Source organism: Lepidochelys kempii, chromosome 3, assembly GCF_965140285.1.
Source record: "Lepidochelys kempii isolate rLepKem1 chromosome 3, rLepKem1.hap1, whole genome shotgun sequence".
Lineage (NCBI taxonomy): Eukaryota > Metazoa > Chordata > Testudines > Cheloniidae > Lepidochelys > Lepidochelys kempii.
Window position 1 is genome coordinate 39,959,195 of NC_136382.1, and position 20,819 is coordinate 39,980,013.

Here is a 20,819-nt window from a genome sequence, read left to right on the forward strand (position 1 = left end):
CGATATCCACCATGCACTTCAGTGGAAGGCCATTAATATCCGTGACAGCAAATACTAGCTCCAGTACCTTGCAACTTGAGAAAATCATACTAAAGGAAACATCAGGGATCCCAGTAAAGGTGGTATCCTGCAGCTTCACATGCACTTCATGCCTCTTGTCTTTGTGAACCAGTGTACCTCTGCATCGTGTCCTTCCTTTCCACAAGCGCAACATATAGCAGTGCTAGCCGGACAGGGAGAGAAATTGACCAAGTTATCCAGACTACCACACAGGAAACTGCCGACTTGGCAACGTTTACTGCCTCGGTCATGGAGCAGGAATAATTAGTGTCATGTGACTCTGGGCTACAGAAGTAGGAGGAGCAGCTGGTGGTTTAAGCATAGACACAAAGGTAGCAGCAGTCTGACACACACCAACCTCTCAGCCTGAGCCCTCTCCAATGCCTTGCATCAGAGAGTTACACGATCTGCACATAGTTTTCAAAATTCTGAATAAAGTCTGGCTAGTCAACAGCCTAAGGATGTCCAGGCAGCATAGGTTGCACATTAAAAACACTTGTTGCCATAATGCTCTTGTTATGGTCTGATGCACCCTAGAATAGCAGTCCATCTCTTTCTCCCCCTTCCTTCCCCCCCCTCAAACGAGCAAGACCTGCAGGTAGGTTGTTAATCAAAAGATGTAATAAGCCTGAACTGGTTAGATTAGCAACAGTCTGAACAAAACCTAAGTCTGAACAGCAGATATGTAGCAGTGCACATACCTATACACCCTATGCTATGCATGCATACAGCCTTAATCAAAAACAGGAACTAGGAAACAAACCAGGAACAAGAAATAGGAAGGCAACACCCACATCAGTGATCACATACCTTTAAATGTTTGCTCTTTGAACTCCATTTTGGCCCTTTAATTTCTTTCTTGTTTAATGCCTTCTATAACGTAGGCTTCTGTTTACTGGTTTCACTAGAGTCAAAGTTCCAAATCTTGCAGGATTTCTGTTTTGGCTCAAATAGGCTCTCAAAACTTGCCATTTAGCCATAATTGTTTCCTCCTTGCCTTCCTGATTCCCTTTTTGGTGGTGTATTGATATTTCAGTGGCAAGATTTTATGTTTTTAAGAGGTTTAATTTGTTGTTCTACCAGGCTGTTTTGTTAAATTTAAATTTAGAGCATACTTCCCTGTAGTGCCTAACTCCCACTCAGTCCATTCTTCCCTGTGCTCACTCCATCTGTTTCCTTCTTGCTCAGTAGCAGTAGAAACTTTCATAATCAAACAAATTTTCAAACCCTTGTCAGGCAATGTGGAGGACACACTCCTGAGCAGCACAGTCATGATAGTTGTTTATATGAACATTGTGCTCCAGATGTATTGGCAATGGGATGACCAAAATATCCTTGGAATTTAGGATGTGGAAGGCCACTTTTCTCAACGTGTGTAGAGCTCGCCGTGGCGCTACAGTGACCGAGCACCAATGTGTGGGTCCCCCTCAAAGCAGAGAAACATGGTCATCACCCTACAGAAGCTTGCCTTCTTTGTTTGCTACCAGTCAATAGCTAATTCATTTCGTTTTGAAAATCAACTGTTGTCACAGAGCTGTGTGCTGCTTCCCTGGATAATAAAATTTGGCAATGCAAATTTGTGAGTAATCTCCGGTGAATGCTTGGAGTTATGGAATTGTATAGGAGCCACTGATGGGATGCACATGTCTATTATTTGTCTGTCCCCTTGCTTGCCTCCCATACACTCCCCAAATAGGCCTTGGAGTTCATCAGCAGAAAAAGGGGTATTTTTTTCATGATCATACAAGGCTTGTTTAATCACAATGGTGAGTTAACTAAATTAATGTGGGGGGTGGTCTAGAGTGGTCCATGGTGCTAGGAACTTTAGCAACTAGATGCAATGAAAACTGGAACTTTTGCTCCCAAAATCACTATGAGCATTGATGGTGGTGTGTTTCTAGCTTTTATTCTACCTGAAGTTATATAGTTAATTTGAAATTGGAGTACAAGTCTTATAGTGGTATAACTCATTCCAAAATAGTTCTCTGTGTCTCTTCCAAAGCAGTTATAGCAGGATAAAATGCAAAATGGGGCTGGGGAAATCACTTATGTGGATGCAAGGCAGTTCATACTGAAATAAACTAAAGATACATTGAAAAAACTTCCCCATGTAGACAAGGCCTGAGACAGACATTCTGTAGAAGATACATCCTTTTCCCTACTTTCCTTCCTCTCTTCTCAAGGAGGTTTTCCATCCACTAAATTGTAGAAATACAACCAGACCTTCTAATCAAGGGATAGTGGGTTGGCCCCACCTTTGTAGAACTCTTCATAGACATTTTTTTAAAATGCTTTAAGAATTGGTAACCACAAAGAAAATTGTATTAAAAATATACAAGTAAGAGTAAAATACAAGTAATATATAAAAAATATACAAGTAATTGCTGTCAAGCAAATAAAAAAATTAATTGTGATTAATAGTGCAATTAATCGGGCTGTTGAACAATAATAGAATACCATGTATTTAAATATTTGTAGATGTTTTCTACATTTTCAAATATATTGATTTCAATTACAACACAGAAAAAGTGTACAGTGCTCACTTTATATTTATTTTTATTACAAAATTTGTACTGTAAAAAACAAAAGAAATAGTATTTTTCAATTCACCTAATACAAGTACTGTAGTGCATCTCTTTATCATGAAAGTCGAACTTACAAATGTAGAATTATGTACAAAGAAACCCTGCATTCAAAAATAAAACCATGTAAAAGTTTAGAGCCTACAAGTCCCATCAGTCCTACTTCTTGTTCAACCAATTGATTAGACAAACAAGTTTGTTTACATTTGCAGAAGATAATGATGTCTGATTCTTGTTTACAGTGTCACCTGAAAGTGAGAACATGTGTTTGCATGGCACTGTTGTAGCCGGCATTGCAAGATAGTTACGTGCTAGATGCAGTAACGATTCATATGTCCCTTAATGCTTCAACCGTCATTCCAGAGGACATGCATCCATGCTGATGACAGGTTCTCCTCGATAACGATCCAAAGCAGTGCGGACTCATGCATGTTCATTTTTCATCATCTGAGTCAGATGCCACGAGCAGAAGTTTGATTTTCTCTTTTGATTATTTGGGTTCTATAGTTTTGGCATCAGAGTGTTGCTCTTTTAAGACTTCTGAAAGCATGCTCAGCACCTCATCCCTCTCAGATTTTGGAAGGCACTTCAGATTCTTAAATCTTTGGTTGAGTGCTATAGCTATATTTAGAAATCTCACATTGGTACCTTCTTTGCATTTTGTGAAATCTGCAGTGAAAGTGTTCTTAAAAGGAACAACCTGCTGGGTCATCATTTGAGACTGCTATAACATGAAATATATGGCAGAATATGGGTTAAAACAGAGCAGGAGACATACAATTTTCCCCCAAGGAGTTCAGTCACAAATTTAATTAGTGCATTATTTTTTTTAATGAGAGTCATCAGCATGGAAACAAGTCCTCTGGAATGATAGCCAAAGCATGAAGAGGCATATGAATCTTTAGTGCATCTGGCATACAAATATCTTGCGACACCAGCTACAACGGTGCCATGCAAACACCTGTCCTCATTTTCAGGTGACGTTGTAATTAAGAAGTGGGCAGCATTATTTCCTGTAAATGTAAACAAACTTGTTTCTCTTAGCGATTGGCTGAACAAGAAGTAGGACTGAGTAGACTTGTAGGCTCTAAAGTTTTACTTTTTGTTTTTGAGTGCTGTTATGTAATTAAAAAAACTACATTTGTAAGTTGCACTTTCATGATAAAGAGATTGCACTACGGTACTTGTATGAGGTGAATTGAAAAAATTCTGTTTCTTTTGTTTATCATTTTTACAGTGCAAATATTTGTAACAAAAATAATATAAAGTGAGCACTGTACACTTTGTATTCTGTGTTGTAACTGAAATCGATATATTTGAAAATGTAGAAAAACACCCAGAAATACTTAATAAATTTCAATTGGTATTCTATTAAGTGTGATTAATCATCATTAATTTTTTTAATCATCATTAATTTTTTTGAGTTAATCGCGTAGTTAACTGCAACTAATCGACAGCTCTAGTAAGAGCACATAACCTTTCCTGACTAATTTATTTACAGTTGAATGTTTGTTTCAAATCCATAGTGTATGCCTCCTATAAAGGGAGGTTAAAATACAGACCAAATACATTTTTAGCAGTTTTTACAGCAGGCTTGTTTGTCATAAAACTGAATCAATAGCCAAAGGTTTTTATGGACTTTTCTGAAGTACCTCAGAGTTTAGGTTTTGGTATTAATACAAAGCGTAAGTATTCCCCACATCCAGTGATGGGACTGGAACATAAACATGATTCTACAAGAAGCATCATAGAATGATGGAAATAATCTCATATTGTTGAGCACATTCATAAGGAAGAATGATGATCTTTCAAAATTAGGTGCTTTACATGAAGACATCTAACCAGATAATCACAAGTTTTGTCATATAAGAAAATTTTGATGTAGAAATATGTATTTAATTGAAAATCATAAAATGTGTGTAAAATCATCACTTTAAGGTGTTGGGTTTTTTCAGACGCAGCCTAATGTCTCATCTCATTCTGAGGCTTGTAGGGCTTAGTGATAACAGGACACTTCTTGTACTGTTTGGCCAACTTAGAAATCCTACTCGAGTCATTGATGCGTCTTCCTTGTTGATTGAAAGCTTGACTAGTTGCGCTATGGCTATGGGTTAAAAAGTTATTTAGAGCAAAGGAGTGAATGAAAATTTTAGACACTCTAATTAGTGTGGCTAACTTTTCACTTAGTCACTGCCCTGCAAATGTGAGGTTTTTTTTCTTTTTGTTTAAACTTTTTTGGGTTTAATGTCCAAAGGATTGCTTGTTCTAAAATCATTTTCTGCCAGTAAAACCAGAAATCGTGAGAGGCAGTAATATTTCATGTTGGAAAAAGTAGCATTATACTCCTGCTTCCTTCAATATTTTTGAGAACCAGTACTGGCTTTTACTCTTTTATCTGACACAAGGGAAGAGTGCTGGCCCTCCTTGATGTGTGGACACAACAGTACTACTCACATGTGTAAAGTAATTCACATAAGTATGTGTTTACAGAATTGGAGCCAAGATTTTAGTCTTTTAGATAGGGTCAGTGATTTGATATATAAGCACCTAGCATATTTTAGGGGTGCTATAAACAAGTAATAATTGCTCGTAAACGAGTGACAAACATTCTGTCTATGAATTGCTTAAATGAAACAAATCTAATTAACTTATGGAAAGGTTTGAATATAATTGTCATTCTTACTAAAAATTGGCTGCTTTGTGGGTTTCCAGAGTGGAGCTGATGCTGATGTGTGACATCTAAAACCCTAATTGACATAGTATCTTCCTTCCTGTGAGGCTGTCCCTCTACCTGTGTTGCACTTCCACAGCTGAAGTTTACAGAGGTTTTTCAGCTGGATCCCTCTTGGTATAAAAGAGAAGTTGCTGTTGACTGGGAGTTCTTTGTGAAAGCCTTTTTCCTTTGGAATTTTGCTCCTCCCCGCCACCCTCCCACTGCCCTTTAGTCCACAATAATCTGAATTTGTTCACTTTCAGGGCCTTTTAATAAAAAGGGCTTCTGAGGAAGAGAATAGTGCTTGTGGTGTAAAGTATACAGAAAGTGGAGACCATTTCTTCTTGTTTTTACTGTATCGTTATTAGGTGGTTGGTATATATATTTAGGATTCCTATATACAAATGTATGCTGATTGCATTAGTTTATTGTGTTAGGTAGCTCTTGTCACTTTAAAAATGCAAACCAGTAAAAAAGGATAAACTCTTTTAAACTGTGACTCCAAGAGTATAATTTCAATAGTCACATTATATATTTTTCTATTGTTTTACAGTGAATAATCCTATACCTTCCACCTTGAAATCAGAAGCAAAAAAGGCAGCTAAAATATTACGAGAATTTACAGAAATAACTTCCAGAAATGGACCTGATAAGATCATACCAGGTTAGTAAGGATACAAATTTGTTGCAATTGAAGGACCAACTTCTCCAGACCTCACTTGGGCAAAACTCCCATTGTCTTCATGATTACTTACTGTGTTATTGTGCATTTTCTCCAAGGGTAATGAAGACCTGGACCCTACAGCTATAATTTTTGTGAAATGAATTTACTCTTAAGAGATAAAATTCATTCTCGTCCAGGGGTCCTGTGTTGAATATTTCTCACACCTTGTTCCCACCCCCCCACTACCCCCATTAGCAGAAGTCACTGTGAGAGTGGCTATGTTGGTGGACATCTGCATGATGTGGATGGAGGCTCCATATTTGCCCTGTATAGACTGGCACATAGGGAGGACCAGATATAGTAATTACAACCAGAACATCTGTAGTAGTTTGTTAATATCACCAGAATCTTCAAGATAGAATTGTAGCCTTGATATACACATTTTTAAGATATGTTATGCGGCTAAAAGTAATCTATTTTCAATGATTTTCCTATGACTCTACTGTAAATCAAAATGGAGGTAAATGGAGTCACACCAGTATAAAACTGGTATTAGAGGAGAATCAGGCCATCTGACTTTTTTTCCCACTGTCCTTTTTTTCTGCCATATTCATCTTTTTTTTTCCTCTGAGTTCTAATTTCCTTCCTTGTTCCATATTCCAAATTTTATTTGAATTTTAAATGAGTTGTGTTCCAAAAGATATATAATAAAACTTTAGATTTTCTTTTCTGATGTCATTTTATTATGATCCTAAGTATTGAATAACAATGGGGATGTTAATCATTTTTATAAAATGATTACAGATTAACATGTACTCTGTTACTGTTAAAATCCTCCACCTGAAAAAGCTGTTGAGGCAGAGATGTTGAGTCTCCATTTCTTTTTATATTTCACTAATTTAGCTCACTATTTTGTTATAAATTTGTCTCTTTCTTATTCAAAATTGTTAAATGTATGGTTGTGTTTTAAGTCCCGATTGTGTTTTAGTATGTTCTTTATGCTCTTTTGAAAATGTCAATTTTAACTAATTAATATTTGTTTTCAGCCAATGTAATAGCTAAAGCTAAAGGCCTTGCAGTTTTGTCTGTTATCAAAGCTGGATTTTTGGTAACTGCTCGAGGAGGCAGCGGGATTGTATTAGCACGCCTTCCTAATGGAAGTAAGTTGACGTATTCTCAATCAAACAAAGAATTACAGTGTGTATCTTCCTTTTCTACATCAGGGGAAACTTCAAAATAAGTGTCATTCATTTTTCTTTTTTCCTGCTTTTAATAACTAGAGCATAGGAAATGCCATTCTGGATCAAACCAGGGATCTGTCTACTCTAGTAGCCTGTCTCTAAGGCTGATTTTTACATTAGAAAATTTTGTATCTGTTCTCCAGCAACATTGCAGCAGTAGTGCTGCGAGCACCACCGTTGACTAGACTTAGGTTTTTCAGCATCTTTGCTGCTTTTCTAATGCACATGCCGTGTAACAATAGCTAGTGCTAGAGCCTTCAGAACAATGTGTAATATCCCCATAGTGAACAATTTTAGAATTGTTTTGAAGCATGAAGGTTAATATGTTTAACCGAGTAGAGTATCTATATATTATCATTATTGTTTGTGTGTGATCTTTTGAAAATGAGTTTCATAGGTAAGTTTTATATGTTGTGTTGGGAAAACAATCCAGTTTTAAACTTGTTACTTTTTAGTGGACTGATTTTGAAGGTCTCACTGCAGCCCCTTGCACCACTTCTTAGGAAGAAAACCTTTTACAGGTCAATCTTCATCACTACTTATGGAGTTCACACACATGATTATTGTTCTAGGAAATCTCAGGCCTGCTGACGGGGAGGGCAAAGGGGTGAATTGCTCAGGAGCACAGTGATTTAAAAGGTCCCGGGTGGATGGGATAGATAACGTATTTTTTAAATAAAAATTAAGATTACAAAAAAAAATCCGGTTTGCTGCTGCTGCTGCTCTGTACAGAGCACCATCCCTCCCTGTGACAGTAATAGTTTACTAGAGCGCTGCTGCACCCTGCTGGTCTGGCAGTCTGGCAGAGTATCAGCAATAACAGCCTGGGAACCGTGGAGCTTGCTGCCTCCTCTGGCTGCTGGGCGAGCACAGGGAGACTTTAAAGAGGAACAAGCTCCCTCTGCGCTATCAGACTTCCTCCCCGAGGGCTGCAGCTCCTCACCAAACACAAGCCAGCAAGTTCAGCCACCCTATCGAGCCACCCTAAGTTTGCCAAGAGGCAGCTGGGGCTAGCCCCCCACTTCATTGCCTCTAGCACTGGCTGACGAGATGCTATCACAAGCACATTATGATGCGCCACCTCCACCACTCAGCCAGGGAATGAGGCACGGGTTTTCCCTCTGCCTTCACCCCGGCCGCCTCCCAATAGATGTGGCCGCACCATGTCTGCCATCTCCTCATTGCTCTGGGTGTTGATGTCCCACAGCACCAGTAGTGCAAGTATTGTATATTTTAACATTTTAACATTCTTGATCATATTCAGTCACATCTTGTATATCAGTTTTTTCCTTTTCTTTAGATTACACATGAATCATGATTAGGTGTTTAATTCGCCTAGTTGGTACTTTAGGTGTGTTGTTACTTTGTGGTTCTTTAAATGTTTTATGTATTAATTTCATTCCATAATGTATTTATTTAATTTAAATATGTAATTCAAAATAACAAATTCTACATCTTGCATTTAGTTTTACAGTTTATTTAATACTGGTGCTGTAAAAAAAAGTTAACTAGGTCAAGCAATGCCACAACTTATGCCTAGTGGGTTCTAATGTGTTATCAATAGGATAAAAAGTAGTGTCATAAACCTCAGCCATCCCTTTCTAAGGGGGCAATGGACTTTTCTGCCCTGGGGCCCAGAATTGCTGTCAGCGGGCATGGAAAAGCTACCCAGAATGCAACAATTTACATCCAAATAAACCAAATGAACTGGCTTGGGGACTTTTGGAGGGGCAGGTAGGAATCCTGTCCAGAAGAGAAACTGTAAAATAGCTATAATGAGTGCTGACATAAAGGTTCTGCTTACTGGGTGTCAAAACTATAAGCATTTTGATATCCTGAATATTTGTTCACCTGTGTTCAGATGAGAGACTATAGTTCAACTCTTAGTTACATAATGCCAAGAATTCTAACAAGGAAAAAATCCTAAATCAGAGGCAGAGTACACTGAAATGGTGGAAGTAGAGATGTAACTAGGCATTTTAGGAATGGGGTAAGCAAGCATATTTGCACCCCCTGCTGGTTTTTTGGGGGCATTTCTCTGCCCATTTTTCCTCCTCTATGACTTTGCTCCCTGGGCAGCTACCGCTTGCCCCATCCTGGTTATGGCCCTGGGAATATAATATTTCAAAATGCTCAATGGTGTTTCTTACACCATCGTTCCTATTCTGTTACTAAGTTACCAAGGCTTATTTGTCTGTCTCTCTGTTGATTTATAATTAGAAATAGTGTTTTGTGTTTAAAATCAGTATTTACCAGTAGAAGTATTACAGTAAGTAACATTAGGTAATATGCATTAGGAATTCAATATGCAGTAGCTCACTATAGTGTTATGAAATAGTTCCTTAGCTAAGGAAGATATTTAGTATGCAATAGATTTCTGCTCTGTTGGTCAGTTTAAATGTGAGAACTAATTCTTTGTTTGCTTATAAAAGTGTTGTGAAGCACACAAAGGCATGCAATAGGAAGTAACTGTTTGCAGAAATACATGACCACTACTAAAAGTAACCGAACAAAAACATTTAGCTACACTGATGCACCCCATAAACCTTCATATTTTCAAACCTCTGATGTTCTGTGTGAAGTATTGTGATACCTTTGTAAACAAGCCTTGGTATCCAAGAGATTAACTGAACCTAATTATATGATGTTTGAAAAATGCTTTTGAAAACATGCACATTAATATATTAAAAAAAAATTGCAGACAGTTGGCCTAAAATAAGAGTTCTTCAATGTAAATGGTGCTGTCTCTGAAGTGTCCCTTCGATATGTAATCAGAATTACAGTGAAAATTTCCAATGTGCAGTTTTGTTTTTCAGTAATTATGTCCTTATAACTATTGAAATGCAATTTTATAATTTGGATTTTTTTCTTTACTATTGCAATACTATTTATCAGACAAACTGTTCCCAGGCAGTACTGTTTTTATTTGCTGTCTACTTGATGTTGCCAGTTCTTCAGGTGCCTTCCATGAAAACCAATTTTTACTTTGAAAACATGACTTTCAAACTGAGTTTTGGATGGCACTGAAAATTTTGAGGCACATTTTAAGAACAAGAGAAAAAATATATTTAGCTGTGTAATTTTTTAGGTTTCAGTTTGAAAATTTGGATGTCAAATGCAATGACTTGTAATATGTTTCATATTGTATTTGTTGAGCTTTAGTTTCTGTAAAGGGGAGAACTTATTACTGTTAAATGGTGATATGGTTGAAATTTTGTAATATGTATCTTATTTTGTGTGGGTCAGGTTGGTCTTCTCCTTCTGCAATAGGGATAGCTGGCCTTGGTGGTGGATTTGAAATTGGAATTGAGGTAAGGGTTAAATACATTTGTAAAATCTTACAAAAGTAGAGTTTTCTATGCTACGTCCATTGATGTCTTGCAATATGCACTGTTTCAGTGTACATGAACTATACTTGAAACTTATTTTATAATATTGCATGTGCAGTATGAATTTTTCTCATTTTTTCATAAAATGATATATATTGAATGGGATGTAAAAAATCGAGCAATGAAGATTCATAGAATCATAGAATATCAGGGTTGGAAGGGACCTCAGGAGTCATCTAATCCAACCCCCTGCTCAAAGCAGGACCAATTCCCAGTTAAATCATCCCAGCCAGGGCTTTGTCAAGCCTGACCTTAAAAACTTCTAGGGAAGGAGATTCTACCACCTCCCTAGGTAACGCATTCCAGTGTTTCACCACCCTCCTACTGAAAAAGTTTTTCCTAATATCCTACCTAAATCTCCCCCACTGCAACTTGAGACCATTTCTCCTTGTTCTGTCATCTGCTACTACTGAGAACAGTCTAGAGCCATCCTCTTTGGAACCCCCTTTTAGGTAGTTGAAAGCAGCTATCAAATGCCCCCTCATTCTTCTCTTCTGAAGACTAAACATCCCCATTTCCCTCAGCCTCTCCTCATAACTCATGTGTTCCAGTCCCCTAATCATTTTTGTTGCTCTCCGCTGGACTCTTTCCAATTTTTCCACATCCTTCTTGTAGTGTGGGGCCCAAAACTGGACACACTACTCCAGGTGAGGCCTCACCAATGTCGAATAGAGGGGAACAATCACATCCCTCGATCTGCTGGCAATGCCCCTACTTATACATCCCAAAATGCCATTGGCCTTCTTGGCAACAAGGGCACACTGTTGACTCATATCCAGCTTCTCGTCCACTGTAACCCCTAGGTCCTTTTCTGCAGAACTGTTGCCGAGCCATTCGGTCCCTAGTCTGTAGCGGCTTAGGCTGCTTATTGGTCATGTTTCTCTAAGGGGTTGTCTACACTACAAAATTAAGTTGACTTAAATCGACATACAGCCACCGCAGTAATTAAAGCGGTTGTCCACGTCAACACTACGCTCCTTCTGTTGGTGCTGTGCATCCTCACCAGGAGTGCTTCCACTCACTGTAGTGAATAGGACACTGACGGCTGGAGCCTGGCAGCCCTGGCACTGACAGCCCCAGCATCAGCCAGTTGTTGGGCTCTCTCCCCTGCCCTGGTGCTGACAGCCCCTGCTATCAGCCTGGTGCCTGTCTGACATCTCAGGTTGTCAGTGCCAGATTGGGGAGATGTAGGGGCTCCAGCTGTCAGCCCCATTCAGGACGGACAGCCAACAGGCAATGTAAGTATTGCAGTGTCTACACGGGCACTGGGTTGCCCTAACTACATTGACATAAGCACTACGCCTCTCGTGGAGGTGGAGTTATGTCGGCGTAGTGAGCAACTTACTGTGATGGAAGCAGCACTGTAGTGTAGACACGGACATAATTAGGTTGACACAAACATTGTAGTGTAGGCCAAGCCTCATCCTCTAAGAATCGTTGTCCCTTTATATTTGTTCCATTATTTTAGTTAGGATAAAAGTTTTAGTATTGGTGCTACATTTGCTTTCCTTGGGTGAGATTCACAGCCCAAAGGATAGGGAGGTTTATGTGGCTTTAATCAACCTTTCTACCTTCCTGATCCTGGGCCAGTTGACTGACTGGAGATGCCACAAATGTAATTTAGAGAGCTTTGGGGGCCTGTCTAAATTACAGTAGCCTCCCTGGACTGCCCTGTGGGATGCAGTGCTGTGTGCTGTAGCTCTGCCCCTGGCACACTCCCAGCCAGCCTGTGCTTTTTGCAAGGCATTCTAGTGGTCACTTAATAAGCACCTATTCAGTATTTTGTAAAAAGAAAAGGAGGACTTGTGGCACCTTAGAGACTAACCAATTTATTTGAGCATAAGCTTTCGTGAGCTACAGTAAAAAGCTTATGCTCAAATAAATTGGTTAGTCTCTAAGGTGCCACAAATACTCCTTTTCTTTTTGCGAATACAGACTAACATGGCTGTTACTCTGAAACCTGTCAGTATTTTGTGTTTTCCTCATTGTTCAATGTGTGGCCTCAGACCTTGTTATTGCATGCTGTTCAAACCCCGCCATGAACACAGAATTACTAATTTCCTCCTGGGCTTTTCTGTAGGCTCATCATTAGAATATTCGAGTCCTTCACAGACATTAATGACTTTACTTTCAGAGGACTCTCTGAGAAATGTGCGTCGTATTTAGATTTACTTTTTTACATTTCTTCCCTTTACAAGTGAAATGTCAAGACTATTGGATGTAGTGACTGATCATAGAAATCTTTATAATTAATCATATCTGGCATCTTATAACTATTCTAGCAATTCACTATTGATTTTTATACAAAAAATATTTTAATGTACATAATCAGCTCTGAAAAAAATGAGGAAAATATAGCAATCATTCTGAACAATTATGTGCCCTGAGTTGGATGCTTCTGAAAATTTTACCCACAGAATATACAACAGCCTCCTTCAGGTATTCAGCTTCATATTTATACAGCTGATTATATGCATGTGTTTTGTGTATATATTTGTCTGTGTATACGTCTTTTCTCATAGTTTGAGATCTTTAATTTCACAAATAATAGTATTTACTTCCATGCTTTCTTAGTGTGTTAGCCAGTAAGTAAATGGGAACTACAGCTTATGGCATATTACTTTTTAAAAAGTCCTATGTTCTCTAGGTTGTTTTTTTTCTGATGTGGCTGTATAAAGTGTGTATCTATATTATTATACAAGCTACAAAAGCGGGCCTTCCTAGGATGGATTCAGAATAAGTTTATACTTGTAGCTTCTGTTCTGAAGATGTTCATATTTATGAGATTTATAAGTGAACAAAGAAAAGAGCTCCCTGATCCCAGTTCAGGATCACCAACATGGGGGTGAACATCATCTCTGGAAATGATTCAGAAGCTGCAATTGCTGGCCACCTCTTTCCGGCCAGTGAACTTACCTCTCTCCTATTCTTCATGATACTTCATTCCCAAATCATCCAGCAGTTCCTTCTGCTGTCCCTGCTCTGACCACTTGAAGAAACTTGGAAAAGTTTCTCCCAACCCCATCATCAGTCAAGTACTTAACCTGGTGGATGACCAGGGATATCCAATGAGTCAAATGAATGGCTGCTTAACACACCAACCTCATTTAGAGGTAACAATGGATGCCAGCCTACTGGAGTTACAGAACCCATATTTCCACGAAATCTTCTGGGAAGCTTATTAACCAGAAACAGAGACGCATAGCAACATTTTTGGAGCTAAGAGCAGTCTGCCTGGCCACTAAAGCTATGTACTCCGATTTGTTATAAAACAGATTTGTAAAATTTGGAAACATAATGATATTGCTGTTTAGGACCCAGACCCAGTATAGGACCTTTCCACCATTTTTTTCCTAAAAAAAATAATTAAATTTATTTAGCTCTTCTTATTAAACTGTTTGCCTTGTAGTTTTTCCAGTCTAAATCATCCTGTTAGAACCAGGCCTGGGTTTTAGACACATTTTCTTTTCCTATAATGCTTCCTATTGATATTACTTAGAAAAAAATTACAGGAGGATTCCCAGGCCAAAGAGACCATTGTGATCATCTAGTCTGACCTCCTGTATAACGCTGGCCATAGAACTTCCCCAAATAATTCCTAGAGCACATCTTTTAGAAAAAATGTCCTATCTTGATTTAAAATTTGTGCATACGGGAGAGTCCACCAGGACCCTGGGTAAATTATTCCAGTAGTTAATTACTCTAATTGTTAAAAACATACACCTTTATTTACAGGCTGAATTTGTCTAGATTCAACTTTCTGCCACTGGATCATGATATACTTTTTTTCTGCAAGATGGAAAGGCCTATTGTTAAATATTTGTTCCCCATGTAGGAACTTATGAACTGTGATCAAGTCACTCCTTTGTAAACTAAAGAGATTGAACTCCTCGTGGCTGTCACTATAAGGCAGGTTTTCTAATCCTTTAATGATTCTTGTGGCTGTTTTCTGACCCTTCACCAGTTTTCTACCATTTTCTTCAATTGTGGGCACCAGAATGGCACACATTATAACAGCAGCAGTTGCCCCAGTGCTAAATATAGCAGTAAAATAACCTCTCTGCTTCTACTTGGACTTCCTCTGTTTATGCATCCAAGGATCTCATTAGCTCTTTTGGCCACCAGATCATACTGGGAGCTCATATTCAACTGGTCATCATCACAACTCCCAATCTTTTTCAGAGTCACTGCTTCCCAGGGTAGAGTCCCTATTATGCAAGTATGGCCTACATTCTTTGTTCCTAGATGCATACATTTTTATTTAACCATATTAAAGTCAACATTATTTGCTTGTCCCCAATTTACCAAGCAATACAGATCTCTTTGTACCAATGACCTGTCCTCTTCATTTTTTACGACTCCCCCAGTTTTTGCGTCTGTAACCATCCCTTTGTGGGTCACAACTGAGAATATGAAATTCAGGGCAAACTGCTGAGAAATAGGGCAGATACACCCCAAAATGCTGTGGTCATTCTTCCTTAAGATATACCAATCCAGGCAACAAAAGTAAACTTCTGTTTCACCATACTGACTAATAAGAAATCAGAAAAGCAGTTTCCTTAGGCACTCCAGTCCTTGTATCCCCACCAAAAACACTAGACTTAGATTTCATAGTAGCAGCTGTGTTAGTCTGTGTTCGCAAAAAGAAAAGGAGTACTTGTGGCACCTTGGAGACTAACTAACAAATTTATTTGAGCATAAGCTTGAAGTGAGCTGTAGCTCACGAAAGCTTATGCTCAAATAAATTTGTTAGTCTCTAAGGTGCCTCAAGTACTAGACTTAGAGATGAGTGGTCCTTTAAAAACAATTTAATAAAATAAAAGGTTCTTCTGATCCCAAAGGACCAGGCACACACCCAGGTTAATATATAACTCAGATCTTACCTAAAAATCATGCTGATGCCAATCCTTTAGTATCTAAAATCTGAAGGTTTATTTATAAAAAAGAAAGAAAGGTGAGAGTTAAAATTGGTGAAAGGAATCAAATACATACAACAATTGAAAAGTTCTTAGGTCAGGCTTGTAGCAGTGATGGAATAAACTGCTGGCTTAAGTCAAGCCTCTGGTTGCTTCCAAATCATTGGAAGGTCCTCGATCCCTTGGTTAGAATGCTCCCATTAGTATAGGTCCATAGTCCAGAGGCTGGAGTAGGAAAGAGGCAAAATGGAAGTGTTTCCAGGGCCTTTTATAGCTTCTGCCATGTGGAGGGAAACCCACTGTTTCAAACAAAGCCCTCAGCACAGCTAGTGGAAAATCACAAGTGACAAGATGGTGTTTGGAGTCACCCGGGCAATTCACATGTCCATGCATGGTTCCACTTAGTCACAGTAAAAGTCCATTCAGGGTAGATGGGAGGTCTTCCATTGTGAGTTAAATGCTCCTTGATTAGCCACTTAATTTGAATAGTCCCTTCAAGATGTACAGGCTAGATACTTTGTGGGCATTACCCCAGGAACAAACATTTGAAATCCAGGTGTAGAGCCAATACTCTCAACTACAAATACAAGAATGATACATGCATACAAATAGCATAATCATATTCAGCAAATCATAACCTCTCCATAGACACCTTACTTGACAACCTTTGTACAAGATTTGTTGCAAATATTTAACAGTGGTTGCAACAGTGAGCTAAAATATAGTCATTTTTTAATCAAATAACGTCACAGTGTCATCTGCAAACTTTATCAGTGATGATTTCAGGTTTTCTTCCAGGTTACTGATAAAATTGTTAAGTAGCATAGAGCCAAGAACTGATCCCAGTGGGACCCCACTAGAAACACACCATCTTGATACTGATTCCCTGTTTACCATTACATTATGAGGTCTATCAGTTAGGCAGCTTTTAATCCATTTAATGTGTTAATCTTGTATTGTTCTAATTTTTAATCATAATGTTGTACAATGCCAAGTCAAATGTCTTTCAGAAATCTAAATATATTTTATGAACATTATTACCTTTATCAACCAAACTTGTAATCTCAACCAAAAAAGATATCAAGTTTGTTTGAATGGAACTATTTTTCATAGACCCATGTTGAGTGGCATTAATTATAGTTCCTTCTTTTAATTCTTTATTAATCAAGTCCTGTATCAGCTGCTCCATTATCTTTCCTGCAATCAGTGTCAGACAGGTGTAACATTTAATTGGTAAAGCATCATAATTCAGCTTGCTGTGGCCAGAAAATGGGTTTCCATTGATGTAGGAAACTGTAATCCTAAGTATTTTCCTCGATGACTTTTTTTCTTGTTGCTTCCTTCTTTCAGGACAGGTGAATGGTAGACAAAGAGGAGAGAGAGAGAGAACAGCAACAACAACAAAACCCTCTAGCTGCATCCTTGGCCATGTTGCCACAATACTTAAATGATTAAGAGTAATAAAAATGCTCAGTTTCTTAGTCTAATTTTTCAGTGGGAGGATATCTTGAAGTTGGCTAACTTCATGGTTTATATACTCTTGTGTTTTTGCTGATCTACAGGTTTGCATGTTTGTGTTCTTTCCTTCTTGAGATAGATGAACTTTCAAATATTTGTTTCAAGCAAATATAGTTGTTTTTTACTTGATTTCTAGGTGTCGGATTTAGTAGTAATACTGAACCATGAAAGAGCAGTTGAAGCTTTTGCAAAAGGTGGCAATCTTACACTTGGAGGAAATTTTACAGTGGCAATTGGGCCTTTGGGGAGGTGAGTAGCATTAAAATATAAAATTCAAGTAACGTGTTTTAAACGTATGTATTAACAAAAAAGTACTTCCATAATCCTATTTAAAATATACTTGCAAGTTTTATTTAGTTTATTCTAACAATCTGCTCAATAATTTTGTGGAAAACCTATCGTTCACTTGGCCAGTGTTGTCTTCATAGTATTATGCCACTTTAATTAGATACAGATTGTGCAGTCTCGGTCAGTTCTTGTCTTTCTCTCAACCAGACCTACAAAAAGCAATGGGAAAGAGGAAGCTAATAGAAGTTCAGTCTAGCTTAAATGGAGATTGTTTGTAGGTGGAAAGAAGAATTGATTGCCTCTTTCTATGTATGATTGAGAAAGGTAGGTTCACAAAGGCCCTAGATTTGAACATCTGGGAACTAGTAAAGGAAGTTCTTAGTGGAGGGCCCTGAGTTCTAAGATTAGATTACCTTGTTGGTCTATCGGACCCCAAATTTGTTAACCTTGGGCCAGCTTAAGACTCCTCTTTTTCACTCAGTCTTTTGCTTGAGAGAAATGACTGTGGGGAATATTCTAATTTTTATTCTGGTGTGGTCATTTGTTTGGGTTGGCCAATTGTTTGACTGTTTTAAAGAAGTCAAAAAATTTCTGTCAAACCTATTTTTTGACAGAAAATTGGGTATTGATTAAATGATTTTCATGAAAAGTGTCTGCTTTCCACAGATTTTTGGTCCAAAAAAAAAAAAAGAAAAAACCATAAACTGAAAAAAATGGGGCCAAACTAAAAAACTTTGATTCAGTTATGCTTTGCTGTCTCATGGAAGTTGTAGTTCTGTTGCTTCAAGTCCCCATTCTCCTCTTTGGGCCAGATTCCCCAGCTGGATGTCATTTCTCATAATGTACCACAGCCTTGAGACTCCCATAATGCACCGCCCCCAAAGAGGGGAGAGAGTGCTGCATCATGAGGGTTGGAGTCCAGCCAGGGAACCCAACCTATAGAAGAGAGTGAGAGTATGAAGCACTTGAACTACAGCTCCTATGAGACACCACTGCAGCATTTCCAATTTAAAAAATGTTTCGGTTTTCACGCAGATGTTTCACAAAAAAGTCACTTTTTTCCATGGAAAAAAACATTTTCTGGCCTTTTTTTTTTTTAAACGTCTCTGTGCAGAGGTTGTGTAATATACATTTCACAGCTTCGTAATACAATGTTCTGAGAACTGTACTGGCATGAAGTGATGATGCTGATACAAAAAGATTTATTATAGCAAGTCATTGTATACCGTAAGTTGTATTTTTAAAATCAATTTTATTTTATTTTGCAGTATAAAAGTGAAAAGAATTTACCAAAGAGAAAGGATAGTAGAGTTTTTTTGGGATCCTTAAAAGTCTGTTACAGAGCACTTTTTAATACCAGTAAGTGCTTTAAGTGTCCTTTTAAACAACAGGTTTCAGAGTAACAGCCATGTTAGTCTGTATTCGCAAAAAGAAAAGGAGTACTTGTGGCACCTTAGAGACTAACCAATTTATTTGAGCATGAGCTTTCGTGAGCTACAGCTCACTTCATCAGATGTATGCCGTGGAAACTGCAGCAGACTTTATATATACACAGAGAATATGAAAAAATACCTCCTCCCACCCCATTGTCCAGCTGGTAATAGCTTATCTAAAGTGATCATCAGGTGGGCCATTTCCAGCACAAATCCAGGTTTTCTCACCCTCCACCCCCCCACACAAATTCACTCTCCTGCTGGTGATAGCCTTGACATTGGCTATATTTGCTTTGGAATTACTCCTTTTAGTCTGTAACACAAAGGCATCTACAATATACAAATTGAAGAAGTTTAAAATCAGAAATAAGTGAACTAGAATGCCTTCCAGTGTACTAGGACCTTTATGTAATAGACATTATTGAACCTTGGTGAAACGACAACAAAACAAAACAATGGTATACAATAATACCTGGGTTACAAACTATACCGGAAAGATAGACTAGTCCATAGAAGTAGGATAGTAGCACTGTTTCTAAAGGATTCCATTGAATTTAGCCAGATGAAAATTCTGAGTGGAGGGAACCACCCAGTAGAATGGATACAAAACCTGAGATTAAAGATTGTGTATATTAGTAGGGCTATACTACAGTCTCTGGATCAAGAATGAAACAGAGTGTGCAGAATGTTGAGTAAGATCAATGAGGCAGCCAAAATCTAACAAAATGATGGTAATGGAGGATTTTCAATGATCCCGATATAAAATGACACAACAGGACAAAGTTGAGAGAAAATGTCTGAACGCCTTAGCTAGTTGTTTCTTGGAACAACTACTTGCTGAACATGAAAGAGGAACAATTTTTGACTTAATTGTAAGTAATACACAGGAGCTAATTCAAGTAGTGACATTCGCTGAGACACTGAGCTATAATGACCATGACAAAATTAGGTTCAACATCCAAAGTGTAAGTAGGGCACCATAAAGTCATAGTGACACTTATCATTAGAAAGGGAGATTTAAATGAAATGAGAATGTTAGTCAAAAAGGCCCTAAACCTAAAAGTAAAGGAAGAAAAATTCCTAGAGGTGGCATGAATGGTACTAAAAATACAATAAGAGTCTCCGATTATCTTCACTACAACAGTTAAATCAAGTTTGTTCATCTGAGTTCCTTCTTTCCCTGCTGTTTCACCACTAAAAAGAGCAGTGTAGACATGGGAGGCACTGCATGGACATGTAAAGAACATGTAGGGTATGTATTCTGTGTGTTTACATATGTAGGGCACTCTACTCTACCTGCGTAAGTCATGCCTCGCCATCAACATTGATATTTATACCCATGCTAGCTGGGGTGTTCAGTGTCTGTACTTTAAATGCCACCACATATGCAGACTTGCCTTCTGAAGCAACACACTTGAGCTATACAAAGTGACTAGATTAGCAGAGGGAATGGACTAACACCTGATGAGTTGTTGTGGCTTCAGCTGTTGCATTGCCACTGCATTACTAGCTTGAGCAGCAGTAGCACATGAGCTTCAACTTTCACCTCCTGACAGAGCAGCTAGCTCAAGTTTAAACCACCACCTGTCTTGAGCTAGAGATGTTTTTGTGTGGATGGGAGTCATGTTATGGGGGGAAACTTGAGCTATACCTTGAGCTAACTCTAAAATAAATTTGTTAGCCCTAGTCTACACTAGGACTTTACGTCGAATTTAGCAGCATTAAATCGATGTAAACCTCCACCTGTCCACACGATGAAGCCCTTTATTTCGACTTAAAGGGCTCTTAAAATCGATTTCCTTACTCCACCCCTGACAAGTGGATTAGCGCTTAAATCGGCCTTGCCGGCTCGAATTTGGGGTACTGTGGACACAATTCAACAGTATTGGCCTCCGGGAGCTATCCCAGAGTGCTCCATTGTGACCACTCTGGACAGCACTCTCAACTCAGATGCACTGGCCAGGTAGACAGGAAAAGAACCGCGAACTTTTGAATCTCATTTCCTGTTTGGCCAG

At 38.4% G+C, this 20,819-nt stretch overlaps 1 protein-coding gene across 4 annotated transcripts in view; it reads left to right on the top strand.

Moving 5' to 3' along the window:
• Positions 1 to 20,819, top strand: part of SH3YL1 (SH3 and SYLF domain containing 1) — a 113,351-nt gene that overhangs the window by 31,849 nt on the left and 60,683 nt on the right. For 3 of the 4 annotated variants that reach the window (XM_073336165.1, XM_073336163.2, XM_073336161.2), the window contains exons 2-5: positions 5,909 to 6,019; positions 7,066 to 7,179; positions 10,507 to 10,571; positions 17,220 to 17,332. In XM_073336165.1, the coding sequence (XP_073192266.1) occupies positions 5,909 to 6,019; positions 7,066 to 7,179; positions 10,507 to 10,571; positions 17,220 to 17,332 (403 nt within the window). The remainder of the gene's footprint in view (positions 1 to 5,908; positions 6,020 to 7,065; positions 7,180 to 10,506; positions 10,572 to 17,219; positions 17,333 to 20,819) is intronic. The other variant, XM_073336162.1, reaches the window with a different exon arrangement.